Source organism: Rhinoderma darwinii, chromosome 2 (genome assembly GCF_050947455.1).
Source record: "Rhinoderma darwinii isolate aRhiDar2 chromosome 2, aRhiDar2.hap1, whole genome shotgun sequence".
Classification (NCBI taxonomy): Eukaryota; Metazoa; Chordata; class Amphibia; order Anura; family Rhinodermatidae; genus Rhinoderma; species Rhinoderma darwinii.
Window position 1 is genome coordinate 117,495,953 of NC_134688.1, and position 21,867 is coordinate 117,517,819.

At 44.1% G+C, this 21,867-nt stretch overlaps 2 protein-coding genes across 2 annotated transcripts; both read right to left on the minus strand.

The window, feature by feature from the left end:
• Positions 1-473: 473 nt before the first annotated feature.
• LOC142741740 (uncharacterized) lies at positions 474-4,363 on the minus strand. The gene is made up of 5 exons (XM_075851078.1): positions 4,276-4,363; positions 3,121-3,179; positions 2,820-2,868; positions 1,509-1,594; positions 474-1,385 (listed from the first exon to the last, which is right to left on the minus strand). The coding sequence occupies exons 1-5, from the start codon at positions 4,361-4,363 to the stop codon at positions 861-863; spliced, it is 807 nt and encodes a 268-aa protein (XP_075707193.1). The 3' UTR covers positions 474-860.
• Positions 4,364-7,848: 3,485 nt separating this feature from the next.
• OR8S1 (olfactory receptor family 8 subfamily S member 1) lies at positions 7,849-14,147 on the minus strand. The gene is given in 2 exon segments (XM_075851080.1): positions 7,849-8,496; positions 13,797-14,147. Coding segments are annotated over 2 exon segments (999 nt in total).
• Positions 14,148-21,867: the final 7,720 nt, after the last annotated feature.

The following is a 21,867-nucleotide window of genomic DNA, read 5'->3' on the forward strand; positions in this document are numbered from 1 at the left end:
CTATTATTAAAGCTGTTGATCCAGAAGAAGGCGAAAACCCCTGGTCACATTTTGCCAATTCGTGCCACAGGGGGAAAATTCCTTCCTGACCCCGGGAAAAGGCGATCAGTCCAAGAACCCTGGATCAAACTCGCTGCTAAATATTATAATTTACTTTACTATTATTGTTATGCTGATTCTGATGATACTATACTATTATATTTGCTATTACAATTATTGTTGTTGTTGTTGTTGTTATTATTATTATTATTATACAATTGCTATTTCTTAATACTATTATATTAACCTGCTGCTAACTATTACAATTTACTATTATAATTATTATTATTATTAATAATATATTGTTTATAATCATACTATTATAATTGCTATTCTCATTACTATTAATATTATTCGTTTTATTATTATACTAATGTTATTTCTAAATATTATTAAATTATAATGATATATTTATTACTGTTAAATTATTATTGCTATTGTTACTTTTTTTTCTATTGTTATTTTGCTAAAACTATAAACTACTTCCCTATACCTAAAAGCTGTTGGTCCAGAAGAAGGCGAAAACCCCGGACACATTCGGCCAATTCGTGTCACAGGGGGAAAATTCCTTCTTGACCCCGGGAAAAGGCGATCAGTCCAAGAACCCTGGATCAAACCCGCTGATGTTATTAATATAATTTATGTTATTACTGCTATGTATTTATATTTTTATACTATATTACTCTGCCTAATATTATTATGAGAATCCTACACTATTGTTAATTATTTTTAGTTATTATTATTATTTTTTATACTTACCAGTTGTTGTTGTTGTGATGGCTGTTGATGGTATTACAGCTTGGATGGTGCCGTACCACACATCACCGGCACATTGGTCTGAGGAGGATGGTCCAGATGATGTTCCTCTTTCCTCCGAGGTTGCTGTGGATGTAATGGAGGGGGGAATGCTGACGGATCTTACATCTTCTTCCTGCCTGATGTTGAACTCTTCTCATCTTCATACTGACTTTTTCTGTGGTTTCTTTTACCTCTTCTACGATTTTCAGTTCCTCCTCCTCATTCTCCTCATCCTCCTCATTGTCTTCAACCTCCTCAGTCTCTACATCCTCCTCATTTTCTTCAACCTCCTCAATGTCTACTTTCATGCTTTCCACGTCTTCCTCGCTGTTGTCTTCCTCCTCATGTTCTTCTTCCTCCTCATCATTGTCTTCCTCATGTCCATCTTCCTCCCGGTCCTCTGACTCTTCTGGCTCCATCTTGTCCACCTCCTCCTTCAGAAATTCGCTCAGCTGGCCATCCATCATTGGTGGAGTTTTCGGTTCTTCTTCGTCCCATGGCCAAGGCAGGTATTTCCTCTGTGCTGCCCGGTTGGTCGGCATGAGGCGCTAAGAAAAAAAAATATTCAGTCAATTGTCTATTGAGATGTTTCTAGAAAACCTTCACATCTATACAGAGAACATGGATGAATCTGTTATATAGAGAACACAATAGGCGGTATGATCAGTGACCTCCATCTTGAAAATCGGTGAAGGCAGGTATTTCGTACAGTAGATGAGACGATGAAGAACTCTCTCCTCTTCAGTCCTGGGGTAAGCTGAATAGAGAACCCAACCAGATAATGAGATCAGTCATAAAATGTCAAGAAAGTGTCAAATCTATAAAATTACAGTAACATTCCTTTAATCCGCCATCAATGGGACCTGCTATGTGCTGGATTATCAGATATTCTGCATTATCGGATGGGCATAGAAAACCATACAAATATCCTATAAAAACCTTCAATTTCCTAATAGATCTCTGCTTAAAGGAACAGTGTCATCACAAATTATTTTTTTATATGTTAAAGATGTTAGTGCTTTATTAAAAACGTTTATATTCATTTGTGTGTTTGTGTTTTACTTTTTCTTATTTTTACACTTTTTCTTCCCTATGGGGGCTGCCATTTTTTGTTCCATTTCTGTGTGTGTCGATTAACGACACATACAGACATGGAATACGGCAGCCACAGTCCCATAGGGACTGCGAACGGCTCCCGTCCCATTGACTGCAGTGTACGGCGTCTGTGTGGGAACTGCGCATGCGCCGCTCCCACACAGTCCTATTCGAAATTGGCGCCGTCCGGCGCCATTTTCCTGTGGACCGGAAGTCGCGGCCGGACAGTAATATTATTACTTCCGGTCGCGGCTTCCGGATTTGTGCACTTGCACCAGCGGCAGCAAACGGAGCGGACGGGCCGGAGGGAGCCGCGGCGGCAGGAGCAGGTAAGAGATTTCAATGTATGTTCGTGTTTGTGTGTGTTTACTACTGTATGTAAACCTACTACACTGTGGGTTAGCTCAAAAAATGGCGACACACAGTGTAGGAGGTTACATCGTTCAAACCCCTCGTTTATCCCGGCACTAGCCAGGATAAAGGAGGGGGGGATGCTGAGAGCTCACTAGAGCGAGGGCTTTTAACCCAATGTTGCAATGCTGCAATTTTGGGAACAGCTCCATCTAGTGACCAAAAATGGGTAGTATTATAAATTAGAAATAATTTATAATATTACCTGGACTCGTGCAAAAAAATATAAAAAAATTTGAACAGTGTTTAATCACCCACACACTAAATGTTTAATTTTTTAAAAAAAAACATGTTTTTCTGGCAACACATTCCCTTTAATATTACACTTCATATGACAGTTCTGTGCTGGATTACCAGACTTTCTGGATTATTAGATGCTGGGTAAAAGGAAAGTTACTGTATTTTCAGAATAACTATCAATCAATATATTGGGGCTTTATCACCAAAAAACAAACAAACAAACAAAAAAAACTCACTTAAGAAGGGTAAAAGTCCAAAAACGCTTTCCCGACGGCGGTAGATGTCCTAAAGGGAAGAGAATCCAGTAAGTGTCCACTCATCACTCAGGAATGGAGCAGAGGAAAATAGAACAAGGGGTCAGATACCAAATGGGCAGCCGGTGATTTGTGGACTTGTTACCTGTCCAGGGCACGTACTCAATAAGCGGCTACTTGTCTGAGTGGACAGCCGGCCACATGGACCTCTCCTGCAGGATCCAAGTCTGTTGCTACATGTCCATCACAGGGAAGGAAAAAACAAGACAATGAAGACACTGACCTCCAGAGAACTGCTGCCCGCTGCCATCCTGTAAACGTCCTGAACTGCAAAATCACAAGCTGGAACCCAAAAAAGATATTTAGTCACAGATCTGATAAAGACACGAACACTGTAGCTTTCCACATGTATTGATAGTGAATGTCCGCTCAGGTGTCGGAGCCCCATGATCAAATATTGTTGCACTATCCCAGAAAAGTTAATTAGTAAGTCCCGGAGAACCCCTTTAATTTACTAATATATCTTTGTAGCAGTCAGAGATCAGCTTTCCCCACACAGAGCTCCAAATCCCCTGCAAAACCCAAAGAATAAAATGTAGTTACCTTCAGCCACCACTGGGAAGCGTAGGAGAACACTGCAAACTGTTTTATTAATGCAATATACAAACAGTATTCAGTAATCTCCTGAGTTTCCCCTAGTGGTGGCTGCAGACAGTTATAATGTTATCATTCTCAATGCAGGGGATTTGGAGCTCTGTATCAGAAATATGGAGCTCTGATCGTTATAAAGATTTATTAAGAACTTAATCAGCACCTAAAAACGACATGATGATAAAAGGAGGACATTCACTTTACATTTAGGAGGCGTCATTTCTACATATTATTACACAGGGTTCACTATATCTTGTTTGTTATAATCCATTTGTCACTGGGAAGATGCAAAGAATTATATTCATTAAATAAAGATGATTTTTGGACTGTGACTTTAGGTTTGTGCACTTATATTTATAGGCAGTGATAATACATTGGAGAGTGGCCCTTACTGGGTATTTATAGGGTCCCCACAAAAAAGAAGGACCAATATAGGTAATACCAGACACAAAGCAGAGTGCCCACATAACCAGTTCCAGCAGAATTTCCCATCACACAGCCAGAGAATTAATGATACATTTTTTGTTTCCTGCACCAGCCACTAGGGGGAGTACACTGCACCAATATTTATACAGCTCATATTGAAATTCTAGGGAGCAATATAAATACATATACAGCAGCTCCCCCTAGAGGTGGCTGCCAACAGTCTTTGGAGGACATTTGTCTGAGTAGCATTCAGGTGAAATAATAAAATCATCATCAAATTCCTTATAATGTGAGTGAAGGATCATGGGAGATTAGATAAATCAGAGTCAGTTATATGACATTATGGGATGTGAGAACTCACCCACATCCGTCTTCACTCCTCGTTGTCCAGTAACAGACTGAGGACCACTGACTGTTGGTTTTTTCAAGTTCAAATCCAGCGATCTCATTGGCTGCTGACCAGTGACAAATTTTAAAGGGACATGCCGCTCTTATATCAGTAGACCTCATGTAATATCTGTGTTATACTTCTGCCTATAACATGACGCTGCAGAGATAATCTGCGGGGACAGCCTTATATTTCTCTTCAGTGGGATTGACATTTCATATTCAATATCAGATCAGAACATTATATTATTACACTATCAATGTGCCATGATTACAGTTTTTTTTTTTAATTATTACTTCTTTTTAACCCCTTTCTGATCAGGTTATTTGGGGTCTCTATGATTATATCCTGAGGTCTTCATCTTTTTATCATTACAGTGGTCGGGTTATTTCTACATCTTTATTATACAGGAACATGAGGGGCAGATAGGGGTTAATAATAAGACCTTAGTGGTTTGGGGTGTGGTGGGGTGTAAAGCATCAGACGGCGGCTCCATTCGTATATTATTACGTGACTCTATATTATCGCTGCTGTATACTTGGTTCTGTATCTGTACATTGGACTCGGTTCTGCAGTGGTTCTGTTACATTATCTTCATGCTTCATATTCATGTATTCAGAGGGGTGAGCAGGAACTAAAACCGTATCCTAGTGACCGACCTTAGGGGTGTGGGATCCGTGCGGTCACACAGGGTGCTACAGCTGCCCATGCTGAAGGGGGCGCCACATGTTGCCCTGTCATTCACTTGCAATTTTAAGTGTGAGTTGTACGGCATCATTATTTATACATTGTGTAGCAGTATTATTAGATGACTTTATATACTTGTATACCTAGTTTTTATTTTGTCATTTGTCCAATGGGAAGAGGGGAATGGTCGTTACACGGCCGCCATCATTGCGCCACCGTTGTGGCGCACATTCGGCCGTAAGATGTGACACATTAGTAAAGATGTGCTCGGCTCTTAACCCCTTAACGACCGGCGTATAGACTTTTTATCTCGGATTAGCAGTGGTCTCCGATCATATTTAACACCTCAGATGCGGCACTCAATAGCGAGCACCGCATCTGACTGATTTTAGAGGGAGGGAGCTCCCTCTCTCACACCACTGGCACCCCGCGTTCATCGCAGGGCCGATGGTTTCATGGCAGCCTGGGTGCTTAACAAAGGCCCCCAGGTCTGCCTTTAGTGATTGCCTGTTAGGCCAGAGGCATGACCTAACAGATGCATGTCAGTTTTACACTGACAGGCAATAATACGCTGCAGTACAGAAGTATTGCTGTGTATTATAATAGCGTTCAAAAGATCGCACAGCAAAGTCCCATAGTGGGACTAAAAAAAAGTTAAATAAAGTCTGAAATAAATAAATATAAGTCCCACTTTTTCCTCTTACAAAATACTTTATTATGAAAAAAAATAAAAAGTTACTCATATTTGGTATCGCCGCGTCCGCAACGAACCCAACTATAAAATTATTACATTGCTTAACCCGCACGGTGAACGCCGTAAAAAATAAAATAAAAAACAACACCAGAATTTCTGTTTTCTGTTCATCCTACCTTCAAAAAATTGTGATAAAAAGTGATCAAACAGTCGCATGTACACCAAAATGGTACCAATACAAACTACAAGTTGTTCCGCAAAAAACAAGCCCTCATACACCTGCATCTGTCAAAAAATAAAAAAGTTATGACTCTTAAATATGGCGACACAAAAACAAATGATTTTGAAAAAAAAGTGTTTTTACTGTGTAAAAGTAGGAAAATATAAAAAAAACTGTATACATTTAGAATCGCCGCAATTGTAATGACCCGCTGATTAAAGTTATTGTGTTATTAGTTATTTTTATATATTTTTATAATTTTGCGCACTAAGGCAAAGTGTTGGCACGTGGCGGATACACTGTGTAAGAACACGCACCGCATCCGCCCTGTGCACCTCAAGGAATTTCAGGCGAAAAACTGCAGCACTTAGCCAGCCTGCTACCAGGCCGGCCTCCTGGGATGACGTCTCATCCATGTGACCACTGCTACAGCCTGTGATTGGCTGCAGCGGTGGTCACATGAGATGAAGCGTCATCACATGAGGATGATATACAGACTCTGAGGTAAATACATTTTTAGCTCCGAATCCGCCGCATAAAACAGGAGAACTGCTATTTGATGCGGGATTTACATCCCAATTGAATTCAATGGGGAAATCCCGCAACATATAAGCAGCATTTATGTAAAGACAATGTACATGCTGCGGAATAAATTTCCGCACCGCAGGTCAATTTCTGAGTGGTATTTCTGCTCAGTATTTACGCAGCGTGTGGATGAGATTTGTTAAATTTCATCCACTTTGCTGCTACTGTATGTGCTCTGCATTTTACGCAACGAATTCCGTTGCGGAAAGTCCGCTGTATTTTTCATGGGAAAAAAAAAATGTTTTTGCATCAACACTTTCCGAGAGCTTTACCTTTTTTATTTTTCCATCAACGTGAATTTTTGAGGGCTTCTTTTAGGCGGGACAAGTTATATTTTTAAATGGTACCTTTTTGGGTACATATAACTCATTTATTAACTTGTAGTATTTTTTTTAGAGGGTTAATATGAAAAAAAGCGGCATTTTTTTTACATTACTCTACTTCATTCACTGTGCGGTATAAATAACACTTTCACTTTATTATATGGGTCCTTACGAATGATACGATACCAAATATATATATATTTTTAATACTTTTACTATTTTTGATTGTATTGTTTTTTTTCACTTTAAACCTTTGTATTTTTTTTAAATACATTTTATTTCACAATTTTTCTTTTCTTTAGTCTTAAAATAGGATTTAAATGTGCAATTCTCTGATTGAATCAATAATACACGGCAATATTCTGTATTAAATAACCTATTAGTAAGATACGCATGGCAGTCGCGAGGGAATTGTTAGGGTCGCTGATGCCATGATGACTGATGTCATGAGCCCCCCCCTCTGTCTAACCCTTTAGATGCAGCTGCCACTATTGACTGTGACATCTAAGGGGTTTAATAGTCCGATTGTTGAAAAACATACCAATAGGGAATTTAGATTGTGAGCCCCAATGGGGACAGTAAAAAAGAGGACCTCTGTACAGCGCTGCTTAATATGTTGGCGCTATATAAGTTTCTGAAATAAATAAATACTTACAGCCAGCACTCATGGGCATGAAGAAGTAAGAAGAACACTCCAGGCAAAATTGATGCACTGTGTTATGGTTTGTGCAGTACCTAAGGGGGTGGAGCATGACACAGGGATTCTCTCATTGGATATTCTTTGAATCCTTTTGTCATGCTCCGCCTCCTTTTGCCTTACACTAAGCATAACATAAGGTATCAGTCTTCTTTAAGGTATTGTATCTAGCTTAATTAAGGTACATATAAAAGAATACTATGATAAACATTTACATTGAATTAAATATTTTCTTTTTTAATGGTAACATAGGTAATAAAAAATATTTTCCCAAATTCCATAGATTTTCTTATAACCAGTGATAAGTGTATTATTTTACATTTTTTTAAAGCAAGGAAGATCAAAAAACACCACTTTCAATTGTCAACTGATCAAACTTCATAGCACTAAATTTTTGTATTACATTACTCATTGTTTTTTTGATGGCTTCTTGAATATCCTTGTTCCTTATACTGTAGATAATGGGATTCAACATAGGAGTCACCACCATGTAGAGGATGGTCACAACTCTATCCTGCTCTGAAGAAGAAGCAGATCGAGGATGTAAATGCTTAAACATGATGGCACCATAGTAGAGAGATACCACTAGTATGTGTGAGGCACATATCGAGAACACCTTCTGCAGTTCCTTACTGGTTCGGATCTTTAGGACAGTTATGGTAATGCAAAGGTAGGACAAAAGAATTAACAAGAAAGAACCAAGAGCAACTATAGCACCTGAGATGTACTCTGCCACCTAATTGAACCAAATATCTCGGCAAGAAAGTTGAAAGAGTGAAGGCATCTCACAGAAAAAGTGACTAATGAGGTTGGACTTACAGTAGGGAAGCTGAAAGGTTAGAAATGTGAGAATAAATTAATTTAGAAAACTCAAAATCCAACATCCAGTGACCAGACCTAAACATAGTCCCTTGTCCATGATAGATGTGTAATATAATGGGTTACAGATAGAAGTATACCTATCATAGGCCATGACGGCCAGTAGAAGTGTAATGTCGGGGTAGGGAGACAGACAAGTGAGCCCTAATCTACCCGCCACTCAGTCCCTGCCTACTTGCAACGACCCGCCCTAGGCGACGGGGTACAACTGGGCGACGGTCCCTAAACTCAATAGGTGCACGACAGACAAACAGACAAGGGTACAAGAAGACAGGGAAATGGGAAAGTTGCCCACGGGGACACCGTGAGCAACAAGCGAAGTGAACGAGCCGAGTCAAACCAGGAGATGAGCGAGGTACAAAAACGCAGAGCAGAAGAGTGGTCAGTAAAGCCAAGGTCAAACACAAGCAGAGGATAAGTAGTTCAGAAGCTGCAGCAGGGCCAGGAAACCAGCAGAGAAGAATCACAAGCAAAGGAGGAACAGGAAAGGCAGGTATAAATAGACAGAGGGCGGGAGCTAGCTCCGTCTAGCCAGGCTGCGATAGGCTCTCCCACTCCTAAGCCTGCCATCCTGAGTGGTGGAAGATGGAGTCAGTCTCACAGACATAGAAGCAGGTGCAGACTGATTACCTATGGGTGTCGACACAGAAGTTGTGTCTGGCAGATCCTTTACAGTACCCCCCCCTTTTATGAGGGGCCACCGGACCCTTTCTAGGTGGACCTGGTTTATTGTGGAAACGCAGGTGGAACCTCCTGAGCAATACCCCAGCATGAACATCCCGGGTGGGTACCCAAGTCCTCTCCTCAGGCCCGTATCCCCTCCAATGGACCAGGTACTGGAGGGAGCCTTGGACCATCCTGCTGTCCACAATCTTGGCCACCTCGAATTCTACCCCCTCAGGGGTGAGAACATGGACTGGAGGTTTCCTCGAGGGAGCCAAGGACGGGGATCAGCGTTTAAGGAGGGAGGCATGAAACACGTCGTGCACCCGAAAAGACGGGGGCAACTGCAGTCGGAAGGAGACAGGGTTAAGGACTTCAATGACCTTGTATGGCCCTATAAACCGGGGAGAAAACTTCTTGGACGGGACTTTAATGCGCAAATTTTTTGACGATAGCCACACCAGATCCCCGACCACAAACAAGGGGTTAGCAGAACGTCTTCTATCTGCCTGAGTCTTTTGTATGCTCTGGGACGCCTCTAGGTTCTTCTGAACCTGGGCCCAGACTGTGCACAGTTCCCGATGAACGACATCTACCTCGGGATTGTTGGAACTACCAGGTGAAACGGAGGAGAACCGTGGATTAAACCCAAAATTACAGAAAAAGGGGGAGACCCCTGACGAGTTACTGACCCGGTTATTAATGGAAAATTCGGCGAGGGGAATGAATGAGACCCAATCATATTGACAGTCAGAGATAAAACACCTTAAATATTGTTCTAGAGACTGATTAGTCCTCTCAGTTTGGCCATTAGTTTCAGGATGGAAGGCAGAGGAGAAGGACAGATCAATCTCCAACTTTTTACAGAAGGCTCTCCAAAACAAAGAAACAAATTGTACCCCTCGGTCAGAAACAATATTGACAGGGACCCCATGGAGACGCAGGATGTGTTTGACAAACAAGGTAGCTAACGTCTTAGCATTGGGTAGTTTCTTGAGGGGCACAAAGTGGCACATCTTACTGAAGCGGTCTACTACAACCCACACCACCGACTTGCCTTGAGATGGAGGCAAATCGGTGATGAAATCCATGAAGATATGGGTCCAAGGTCTCTGGGGAACGGGCAAAGAACATAGTAAGTCCGCTGGTCGGGACCTGGGAGTCTTGGACCTAGCACAAACTTCACAAGCGGCGACGTAGGCCTTAACGTCTTTGAGCAACCCAGGCCACCAATAGTTTCTGGCAATGAGGTGCTTGGTACCCAGGATGCCTGGATGGCCAGATAGTGCAGAGTCATGATTTTCCCTAAGTACCCTTAGCCGGAATTGCAGGGGAACAAACAGCTTGTTCTCAGGAAGGTTCCCGGGAGCTGAACCTTGATCAGCCGCAATTTCAGAGACTAAATCAGAATCAATAGAGGAAATGATTATACCTGGAGGCAAAATACAAGCAGGATCTTCCTCCAAAGGAGGGCTGGCCATGAAGCTACGCGACAGTGCATCAGCCTTAATATTTTTAGACCCAGCCCTATAGGTGACCAAAAAGTTTAATCTGGTAAAAAATAACGCCCATCGAGCTTGTCTCGGGTTTAGCTTCCGGGCAGATTCTAGGAGAACCAGATTCTTGTGGTCGGTAAGGACCGTTACCTGGTGCCTAGCCCCCTCCAGGAAGTGGCGCCACTATTCAAATGCCCATTTAATGGCTAAGAGTTCGCGGTTGCCAATATCATAGTTACTCTCAGTGGGCGAAAACTTCCTGGAGAAGTAGGCACAGGGGCGGAGATGGGTGAGGGACCTGGTACCCTGGGACAAGACAGCCCCCACTCCCACCTCGGACGCGTCAACCTCCACGATAAATGGCTCCATTTGGTTGGGCTGAACTAGCACTGGGGCTGAGATAAAGCACTTTTTAAGGACCTCAAAAGCCTGGACAGCCTCAGGAGGCCAGTGGAGGAGATCAGCACCTTTGCGAGTGAGATCCGTAAGAGGCTTAGCGATGACCGAGAAGTTAGCAATAAATCTCCTGTAATAATTAGCGAACCCCAGGAAGCACTGTAACGCCTTCAGGGAGGCAGGTTGGACCCATTCCGCCACAGCCTGGACCTTGGCAGGGTCCATGCGGAATTCATGAGGAGTGAGGATTTGACCCAAAAACGGTATCTCCTGCACCCCAAACACACATTTTTCGGTCTTAGCAAACAGTTTGTTTTCCCGAAGGGCCTGGAGCACCTTCCTGACTTGCTCAATGTGGGAGGACCAATCCTTGGAAAAGACAAGTATGTCATCAAGGTACACTACAAGAAATACCCCCAGGTAGTCTCTTAAAACCTCATTTATGAAATTCTGGAAGACCGCGGGAGCATTACACAACCCAAAGGGCATGACGAGGTATTCGAAATGACCTTCGGGCGTGTTAAACGCAGTCTTCCACTCATCCCCCTCTTTGATGCGGATAAGGTTATAAGCCCCCCGTAGATCAAACTTAGAGAACCATTGGGCCCCCTGAACCTGATTGAAGAGATCAGGACTAAAAGGAAGGGGATACTGGTTCCTTACAGTGACCTTATTCAAGTTTCGGTAGTCAATGCATGGACTAAGACCACCATCCTTCTTCCCTACGAAGAAGAAGCCAGCCCCTACCGGAGAAGTAGAGGGGCGAATGTAACCCTTGGCCAGGCATTCCTGGATATACTCTCTCATGGCTTCACGTTCGGGACAAGAGAGATTAAATATCCTACCCTTAGGGAGCTTAGCTCCTGGTACCAAATTGATTGCGCAATCATATTCTCTATGAGGTGGTAACACTTCGGAGGCCTCTTTAGAGAAAACATCAGCGAAGTCCTGAACAAACTCAGGTAGAGTGTTCACCTCCTCAGGGAGAGAAATAGAATTAACAGAAAACCATGACATCAAGCATTCATTACCCCATTTGGTAAGATCTCCAGTATTCCAGTCAAACGTGGGATTATGCAACTGCAACCAGGGAAGGCCTAAAACCAAATCGGACGATAATTCCTGCATCACCAGTACAGAACACTGCTCCAAATGCATGGAGCCAAAAAGGAGTTCAAAAACAGGGGTATGCTGTGTAAAATAACCATTAGCAAGAGGAGTGGAGTTGATACCCACTACCGGGACAGGTTTAGGCAAATCAATCAAAGGCATAGCTAGAGACATAGCAAATTCCACAGACATAATATTAGCAGAGGACCCTGAATCCACGAAGGCACTGCCGGTAGCAGACCTACCACCAAAAGAGACCTGAAAGGGAAGCAAGATTTTATTACGTTTCATATTTACGGGAAATACCTGTGCGCCCAAGCGACCTCCCCGATGGTCACTTAGGCGCGGAAGTTCTTCCGGCTGCTTATTCTGATGCCTAGGACAGTTGTTCACTTGATGCTTGTCATCCCCACAGTAGAAGAAGAGACCATTCTTCCTGCGGAACTCTCTACGTTGTTGGGGGGACACGGAAGCCCCGAGTTGCATAGGTACCTCCGAGTCTTCCGTGGAAGAACGAAGCAACGGAACCTCGGGAGGCATCATGCGGGAGTCAGAGGAGAAAACACAAATACGTTCAAGTCGTCGTTCCCTGAGACGTCGGTCAAGTCGTACCGCTAAAGTCATAACCTGATCTAGGGAGTCAGAAGAGGGATAGCTAACTAGCAGATCTTTCAGGGCGTTCGACAGTTCTAAACTGGCACCTTAAGGCAGGGTCATTCCACCGAGAAGCTACTCTCGGCAAAGGCAGTCTTGTCAGTCTCGTCATAAATGAGCCCGAGAGCAGAAAAGAAAAGATCAACGGAGGAAAGTTCAGGGGCGTCAGGAGCCAAGGAGAAGGCCCATTCTTGGGGCCCGTCCTGGAGCCGGGACATAATTATACCCACCCGCTGGCTCTCAGAACCAGAGGAGTGGGGCTTTAAGCGAAAATAGAGCCTACAACTCTCCCGAAAGGAGAAAAAAGTCTTCCAGTCCCCTGAGAACCGGTCAGGCAACTTGAGGTGGGGTTCAAGAGGTGAGGTGAGGGGCACTACCATGGTAGCATCAGGCTGGTTGACCCTCTGAGCCAGGGCCTGGACCTGTAGGGAGAGGCCCTGCATTTGCTGAACCAGGGTCTCAAGGGGGTCCATAGTAGTGTCAGGGACCAGGGTAGACTAGGTATATGGGATTGTGATTATGTAATGTCGGGGTAGGGAGACAGACAAGTGAGCCCTAATCTACCCGCCACTCAGTCCCTGCCTACTTGCAACGATCCGCCCTAGGCGATGGGGTACAACTAGGCGACGGTCCCTACACTCAATAGGTGCACGACAGACAAACAGACAAGGGTACAAGAAGACAGGGAAATGGGAAAGTTGCCCACGGGGACACCGTGAGCAACAAGCGAAGTGAACGAGCCGAGTCAAACCAGGAGATGAGCGAGGTACAAAAACGCAGAGCAGAAGAGTGGTCAGTAAAGCCAAGGTCAAACACAAGCAGAGGATAAGTAGTTCAGAAGCTGCAACAGGGCCAGGAAACCAGCAGAGAAGAATCACAAGCAAAGGAGGAACAGGAAAGGCAGGTATAAATAGACAGAGGGCGGGAGCTAGCTCCGTCTAGCCAGGCTGCGATAAGCTCTCCCACTCCTAAGCCTGCCATCCTGAGTGGTGGAAGATGGAGTCAGTCTCACAGACATAGAAGCAGGTGCAGACTGATTACCTATGGGCGTCGACACAGAAGTTGTGTCTGGCAGATCCTTTACAAGAAGACATTCAGTGCCACCCAAAGCCAAATGAAAATACATCTGTGTTGCACATCCCACGAAGGAAATACTCCTGTCTGGGGATATTGTGTTTTGTAAAATTTTTGGGACTACGGTTGAGGAAAAGCAGATGTCAATCATCGAGAGGTTACTCAAGAAAAAGTACATAGGGGTCAGAAGTCTGATGTTGTGTCTAACCAAAAGAATCAGTAAGACATTTCCCCACAACGTTATAATGTACATCATTGAAAACATCCAGAAGAAAATAATCTGAAGACCAAAAACATTGGAAAGTCCCAGAAGAATAAAAGTACTCACCAATGTTTGGTTTACATTCTCCACAGCATTGTCCAACATATTGGGGTTTTTTTGGGGATGAAATTTGAAATGAATGTAAGATGAAGTATAGTAATGAGTAATGACCCCTGGTAGGGAGTGCCGCACAGACCCCTGGTAGGGAGTGCCACACAGCCCACAGCCCCCTGGTAGGGAGTGCCACACAGCTCCCTGGTTGGTAGTGCCACACAGCCCCCTGGTTAGTAGTGCCCCACAGCCCCCTGGTTGGTAGTGCCACACAGCCCCCTGGTTGGTAGTGCCACACAGCCCACAGCCCCCTGGTTGGTAGTGCCACACAGCCCACATCCCCCTGGTTGGTAGTGCCACACAGCCCACAGCCCCCTGGTATGTAGTGCCACACTACCCACAGCCCCCTGGTTGGTAGTGCCCCACAGCCCCCTGGTTGGTAGTGCCACACAGCCCACAGCCCCCTGGTTGGTAGTGCCAGTGTTGAAGAGATAAACTCAAGCACTCCTTAGTTTAGTATGCAAAAATTGGATTTATTTAGAATGAGGCAAAAAGTAAAGTTTCGGTCACAGTTTTTCCTTTGTCAAACACTGCAAATGCAGAAACAATATAATAAACATAAATAATTTAGCATTATGAGGATAGCAAAAAAAAATATATGTATATCTCATAATGGTAATAGCAATAATATGTAACATACAAAAAAAGAAGAAAGAACCTAGTTAATGAAAAAGAACATGTTGCAAAACTATCTTGGTACAAAGAATCACAGTATTGAATGGTTATAACGTTATATAGTGATCCCTTTGTCGTATCTCTGTACATATGCAGTCGTTAGGGAGATAACTAGTAGAAAGTATGAACAAAAATAGAACAGACTAAGGCCTCATTCACACGGCAGGGTTTCCCGGCCGGGTGCCGGCCGTTCATAAATCGGCCGGCACCCGGCTGCATTAGGAATAATAGACCCCTAATGGGGCTATTCACACGACCGATTTTTTGACGGCCGGAAAATCCGGCCGTCAAAAAATAGGACATGCTCTATCTTTGCCCGGACACCCGGCCGCCCGGCTCCCATAGAAGTCTATGGGGCCGGGTATTACACGGCCATCACCGGAATGTGTTCCGAGTGATGGCCGGGTTTCCCGGCGCTTGCGCTCTATCTCCTCCTCCTCACAGCGCAGAGTGCATGTGAGGAGGAGGAGTTGATGCCATTCTGACGAATGGCATCGCTGTACACTGTGTTGCAGGGCCGGGGTGTACAGCAGGTGGAGGGAGCGCTGCGCTGGCTCCCTTCCCCTGCTTGATAAAAGCACCCTGGCTCGGCGACACCTTCGATGGCGCCGCTAGTAGTAGTAGCAGCAGCTGCTGTTGCTGCGGCTGCTACTACTGTAGCGACGCCACTATAGCAGAGCAGGGAGGTATCTCCCCGCTCTGCTATGTGCTAGCCGCACTTTAGCTCCTTGAAGGAGCGGAATCCCCGTGTTTTCGGGGATTCCGCTCCTGGACAGAGCGCTTGATGTCTCTGTCCATATCTGGGCAGTGACATCAGGGGAAACTCCTGAAGCGGAATCCCCGAACACATGGGGATTCCCCTTCAGGAGCTGCCGCTGATGTCACTGTCCGGATCTGCCCGGCCCGGCACGGATGCATAACTTTATGCAAACCGGCCGGGCAAAATGGCCGATTTTACCGGCCGACACTCGGGCTCGGGAACGACCCGGTCGTGTGAATCCCGCCTTAAACAGCAGATATACAAACAGAAAAAACTTGTAACCTGTAGTGGATTGGAGTATGTAGCAGGGTCCGTTTGGTACTTACCTATTGCCGCTGGTCAATAGAAAAAAATATAGATATATGTTGGTATACAATGCTTAGGCTGTGTGGTAACTTGTACCATTGGAATGCGTGTCAGGATGAATGGGAGTATCGTAAGTAGCTGGATGAAGTGTCATGACCGGATGTGACTATTTCGTTCACAGAGACTCTATAGTAAGACAGAGACTCTATGGTAGGGGCGCCGGAGGTTCGCGCATACGCAGATGCGATCGCATCTATTTGGACAAATTACAAGTATACACACATGTGTATTGTCGGCTGGAAGTTGTGGTCATGAGTGGGAATGGGATTACATATAGTAAAGGTAAAGTTAATGTATTACAATATTTATTTTAGGGTATGCGATACATCCTTATTTTAAAACTAGAAAATTGTATGTAACAAAAAAATGATAGTATGGAACCTAATAGTGTGAAAAAAGGATACCCCTGATGGTATTGAGAGGCGGCAATAGGGACCGAAGGATATTCAACGAGCCTGGGGGAGAAATAGAAATATATTAGTATGCTATGATCTATGGAATACTTATAAAAAACTGTGGATATCATAGTCTCGATTGAGGCCCTTTGGTGTTAGACATTGCAATTTGCGAATCCAATAGGCTTCTCTCTTTTTTAATAATTAGATTCTATTGCCTCCCCTTCTGAGTTTTGGTACCTGTTCAAGGACCTGAAATTTTAATTGGCTAATGTTATGGTTTGCATGATGAAAATGATAAGGAATAGGTAGCAGAAGATTTTTGCAGCGTATGGTGGATTTATGTTTCCCAATCCGGTCACTGATGTTTTGTGTGGTCTCCCCTACGTATCCCAAAACGCATGGACATTTTATGAGGTAGACAACATATTTGGAATTACAGGTAAAGAAGTTTCTGACAGGGAAAGTTTTACCTGTGTGTGGGTGACGTATCTTGTCTCCTTTGAGAATGTTGGAGCATTGTGCACAATGTAAACATGGAAATGTTCCTTTTTTGGGGGTTCTTAAAAAGAGTTGTCTCGGTATCCTAATCTGAGATCCTTCATCCGCCCTCACTAGCTTGTCCCTGAGGTTTTCTATGTCTACGATTGCATGGGAGAATAGGTGTTTGAAATTCTTCAACTGTGGGATAAGCTTTGGAAAGTATGTTCCAGTGTCTCCTAATGATGTTTTGGACTTTATTTGCTACTGGATGGTAGGTGTGTACAAACGGTATGCGCTTACCTATTGGGCTTTTGGTCTGAGTTTTGGGTTGCAGATTCTTTTTGTATTATAGATTCGGGGTAGCCTGTCTCTATGAATTTCCCTGCCATTTCCTCCAACCTAGTATTCCATATGGGGGCATCGCCCACTATTCGTCTGACTCTCTCAAACTGAGAACATGGAAGGGATTTTTTTGTGGTCATGGGGTGACAGCTGCTAAAATGTAGCAGGCTGTTGCGATCAGTTTCCTTTCTAAACAGGTCTGAGGACAGAATGCCTTCTCTGGATTTTTGAATTAGAGTATCTAGAAAGCTGATAGCATGTCAATCTTGATGTAATGTGAACTGCAGTTCTGAAAAAATGGAATTGAGGTATGTGTGGAATGTGATGAGGAAATCCAAGGTGCCATCCCATATGCAAAAAATATCGTCAATATATCTTTTACAGATTATGCAACTGCAACCAGGGAAGGCCTAAAACCAAATCGGACGATAATTCCTGCATCACCAGTACAGAACACTGCTCCAAATGCATGGAGCCAAAAAGGAGTTCAAAAACAGGGGTATGCTGTGTAAAATAACCATTAGCAAGAGGAGTGGAGTTGATACCCACTACCGGGACAGGTTTAGGCAAATCAATCAAAGGCATAGCTAGAGACATAGCAAATTCCACAGACATAATATTAGCAGAAGACCCTGAATCCACGAAGGCACTGCCGGTAGCAGACCTACCACCAAAAGAGACCTGAAAGGGAAGCAAGATTTTATTACGTTTCATATTTACGGGAAATACCTGTGCGCCCAAGCGACCTCCCCGATGGTCACTTAGGCGCGGAAGTTCTTCCGGCTGCTTATTCTGATGCCTAGGACAGTTGTTCACTTGATGCTTGTCATCCCCACAGTAGAAGAAGAGACCATTCTTCCTGCGGAACTCTCTACGTTGTTGGGGGGACACGGAAGCCCCGAGTTGCATAGGTACCTCCGAGTCTTCCGTGGAAGAACGAAGCAACGGAACCTCGGGAGGCATCATGCAGGAGTCAGAGGAGAAAACACAAATACGTTCAAGTCGTCGTTCCCTGAGACGTCGGTCAAGTCGTACCGCTAAAGTCATAACCTGATCTAGGGAGTCAGAAGAGGGATAGCTAACTAGCAGATCTTTCAGGGCGTTCGACAGTTCTAAACTGGCACCTTAAGGCAGGGTCATTCCACCGAGAAGCTACTCTCGGCAAAGGCAGTCTTGTCAGTCTCGTCATAAATGAGCCCGAGAGCAGAAAAGAAAAGATCAACGGAGGAAAGTTCAGGGGCGTCAGGAGCCAAGGAGAAGGCCCATTCTTGGGGCCCGTCCTGGAGCCGGGACATAATTATACCCACCCGCTGGCTCTCAGAACCAGAGGAGTGGGGCTTTAAGCGAAAATAGAGCCTACAACTCTCCCGAAAGGAGAAAAAAGTCTTCCAGTCCCCTGAGAACCGGTCAGGCAACTTGAGGTGGGGTTCAAGAGGTGAGGTGAGGGGCACTACCATGGTAGCATCAGGCTGGTTGACCCTCTGAGCCAGGGCCTGGACCTGTAGGGAGAGGCCCTGCATTTGCTGAACCAGGGTCTCAAGGGGGTCCATAGTAGTGTCAGGGACCAGGGTAGACTAGGTATATGGGCTTGTGATTATGTAATGTCGGGGTAGGGAGACAGACAAGTGAGCCCTAATCTACCCGCCACTCAGTCCCTGCCTACTTGCAACGATCCGCCCTAGGCGATGGGGTACAACTGGGCGACGGTCCCTACACTCAATAGGTGCACGACAGACAAACAGACAAGGGTACAAGAAGACAGGGAAATGGGAAAGTTGCCCACGGGGACACCGTGAGCAACAAGCAAAGTGAACGAGCCGAGTCAAACCAGGAGATGAGCGGGGTACAAAAACGCAGAGCAGAAGAGTGGTCAGTAAAGCCAAGGTCAAACACAAGCAGAGGATAAGTAGTTCAGAAGCTGCAACAGGGCCAGGAAACCAGCAGAGAAGAATCACAAGCAAAGGAGGAACAGGAAAGGCAGGTATAAATAGACAGAGGGCGGGAGCTAGCTCCGTCTAGCCAGGCTGCGATAAGCTCTCCCACTCCTAAGCCTGCCATCCTGAGTGGTGGAAGATGGAGTCAGTCTCACAGACATAGAAGCAGGTGCAGACTGATTACCTATGGGCGTCGACACAGAAGTTGTGTCTGGCAGATCCTTTACAAGAAGACATTCAGTGCCACCCAAAGCCAAATGAAAATACATCTGTGTTGCACATCCCACGAAGGAAATACTCCTGTCTGGGGATATTGTGTTTTGTAAAATTTTTGGGACTACGGTTGAGGAAAAGCAGATGTCAATCATCGAGAGGTTACTCAAGAAAAAGTACATAGGGGTCAGAAGTCTGGGGTTGTGTCTAACCAAAAGAATCAGTAAGACATTTCCCCACAACGTTATAATGTACATCATTGAAAACATCCAGAAGAAAATAATCTGAAGACCAAAAACATTGGAAAGTCCCAGAAGAATAAAAGTACTCACCAATGTTTGGTTTACATTCTCCACAGCATTGTCCAACATATTGGGGGTTTTTTTGGGATGAAATTTGAAATGAATGTAAGATGAAGTATAGTAATGAGTAATGACCCCTGGTAGGGAGTGCCGCACAGACCCCTGGTAGGGAGTGCCACACAGCCCACAACCCCCTGGTAGGGAGTGCCACACAGCTCCCTGGTTGGTAGTGCCACACAGCCCCCTGGTTAGTAGTGCCCCACAGCCCCCTGGTTGGTAGTGCCACACAGCCCCCTGGTTGGTAGTGCCACACAGCCCACAGCCCCCTGGTTGGTAGTGCCACACAGCCCACATCCCCCTGGTTGGTAGTGCCACACAGCCCACAGCCCCCTGGTATGTAGTGCCACACTACCCACAGCCCCCTGGTTGGTAGTGCCCCACAGCCCCCTGGTTGGTAGTGCCACACAGCCCACAGCCCCCTGGTTGGTAGTGCCAGTGTTGAAGAGATAAACTCAAGCACTCCTTAGTTTAGTATGCAAAAATTGGATTTATTTAGAATGAGGCAAAAAGTAAAGTTTCGGTCACAGTTTTTCCTTTGTCAAACACTGCAAATGCAGAAACAATATAATAAACATAAATAATTTAGCAGTATGAGGATAGCAAAAAAAATATATGTATATCTCATAATGGTAATAGCAATAATATGTAACATACAAAAAAAGAAGAAAGAACCTAGTTAATGAAAAAGAACATGTTGCAAAACTATCTTGGTACAAAGAATCACAGTATTGAATGGTTATAACGTTATATAGTGATCCCTTTGTCGTATCTCTGTACATATGCAGTCGTTAGGGAGATAACTAGTAGAAAGTATGAACAAAAATAGAACAGACTAAAACAGCAGATATACAAACAGAAAAAACTTGTAACCTGTAGTGGATTGGAGTATGTAGCAGGGTCCGTTTGGTACTTACCTATTGCCGCTGGTCAATAGAAAAAATATAGATATATGTTGGTATACAATGCTTAGGCTGTGTGGTAACTTGTACCATTGGAATGCGTGTCAGGATGAATGGGAGTATCGTAAGTAGCTGGATGAAGTGTCATGACCGGATGTGACTATTTCGTTCACAGAGACTCTATAGTAAGACAGAGACTCTATGGTAGGGGCGCCGGAGGTTCGCGCATACGCAGATGCGATCGCATCTATTTGGACAAATTACAAGTATACACACATGTGTATTGTCGGCTGGAAGTTGTGGTCATGAGTGGGAATGGGATTACATATAGTAAAGGTAAAGTTAATGTATTACAATATTTATTTTAGGGTATGCGATACATCCTTATTTTAAAACTAGAAAATTGTATGTAACAAAAAAATGATAGTATGGAACCTGATAGTGTGAAAAAAGGATACCCCTGATGGTATTGAGAGGCGGCAATAGGGACCGAAGGATATTCAACGAGCCTGGGGGAGAAATAGAAATATATTAGTATGCTATGATCTATGGAATACTTATAAAAAACTGTGGATATCATAGTCTCGATTGAGGCCCTTTGGTGTTAGACATTGCAATTTGTGAATCCAATAGGCTTCTCTCTTTTTTAATAATTAGATTCTATTGCCTCCCCTTCTGAGTTTTGGTACCTGTTCAAGGACCTGAAATTTTAATTGGCTAATGTTATGGTTTGCATGATGAAAATGATAAGGAATAGGTAGCAGAAGATTTTTGCAGCGTATGGTGGATTTATGTTTCCCAATCCGGTCACTGATGTTTTGTGTGGTCTCCCCTACGTATCCCAAAACGCATGGACATTTTATGAGGTAGACAACATATTTGGAATTACAGGTAAAGAAGTTTCTGACAGGGAAAGTTTTACCTGTGTGTGGGTGATGTATCTTGTCTCCTTTGAGAATGTTGGAGCATTGTGCACAATGTAAACATGGAAATGTTCCTTTTTTGGGGGTTCTTAAAAAGAGTTGTCTCGGTATCCTAATCTGAGATCCTTCATCCGCCCTCACTAGCTTGTCCCTGAGGTTTTCTAGGTCTACGATTGCATGGGAGAATAGGTGTTTGAAATTCTTCAACTGTGGGATAAGCTTTGGAAAGTATGTTCCAGTGTATCCTGATGATGTTTTGGACTTTATTTGCTACTGGATGGTAGGTGTGTACAAACGGTATGCGCTTACCTATTGGGCTTTTGGTCTGAGTTTTGGGTTGCAGATTCTTTTTGTATTATAGA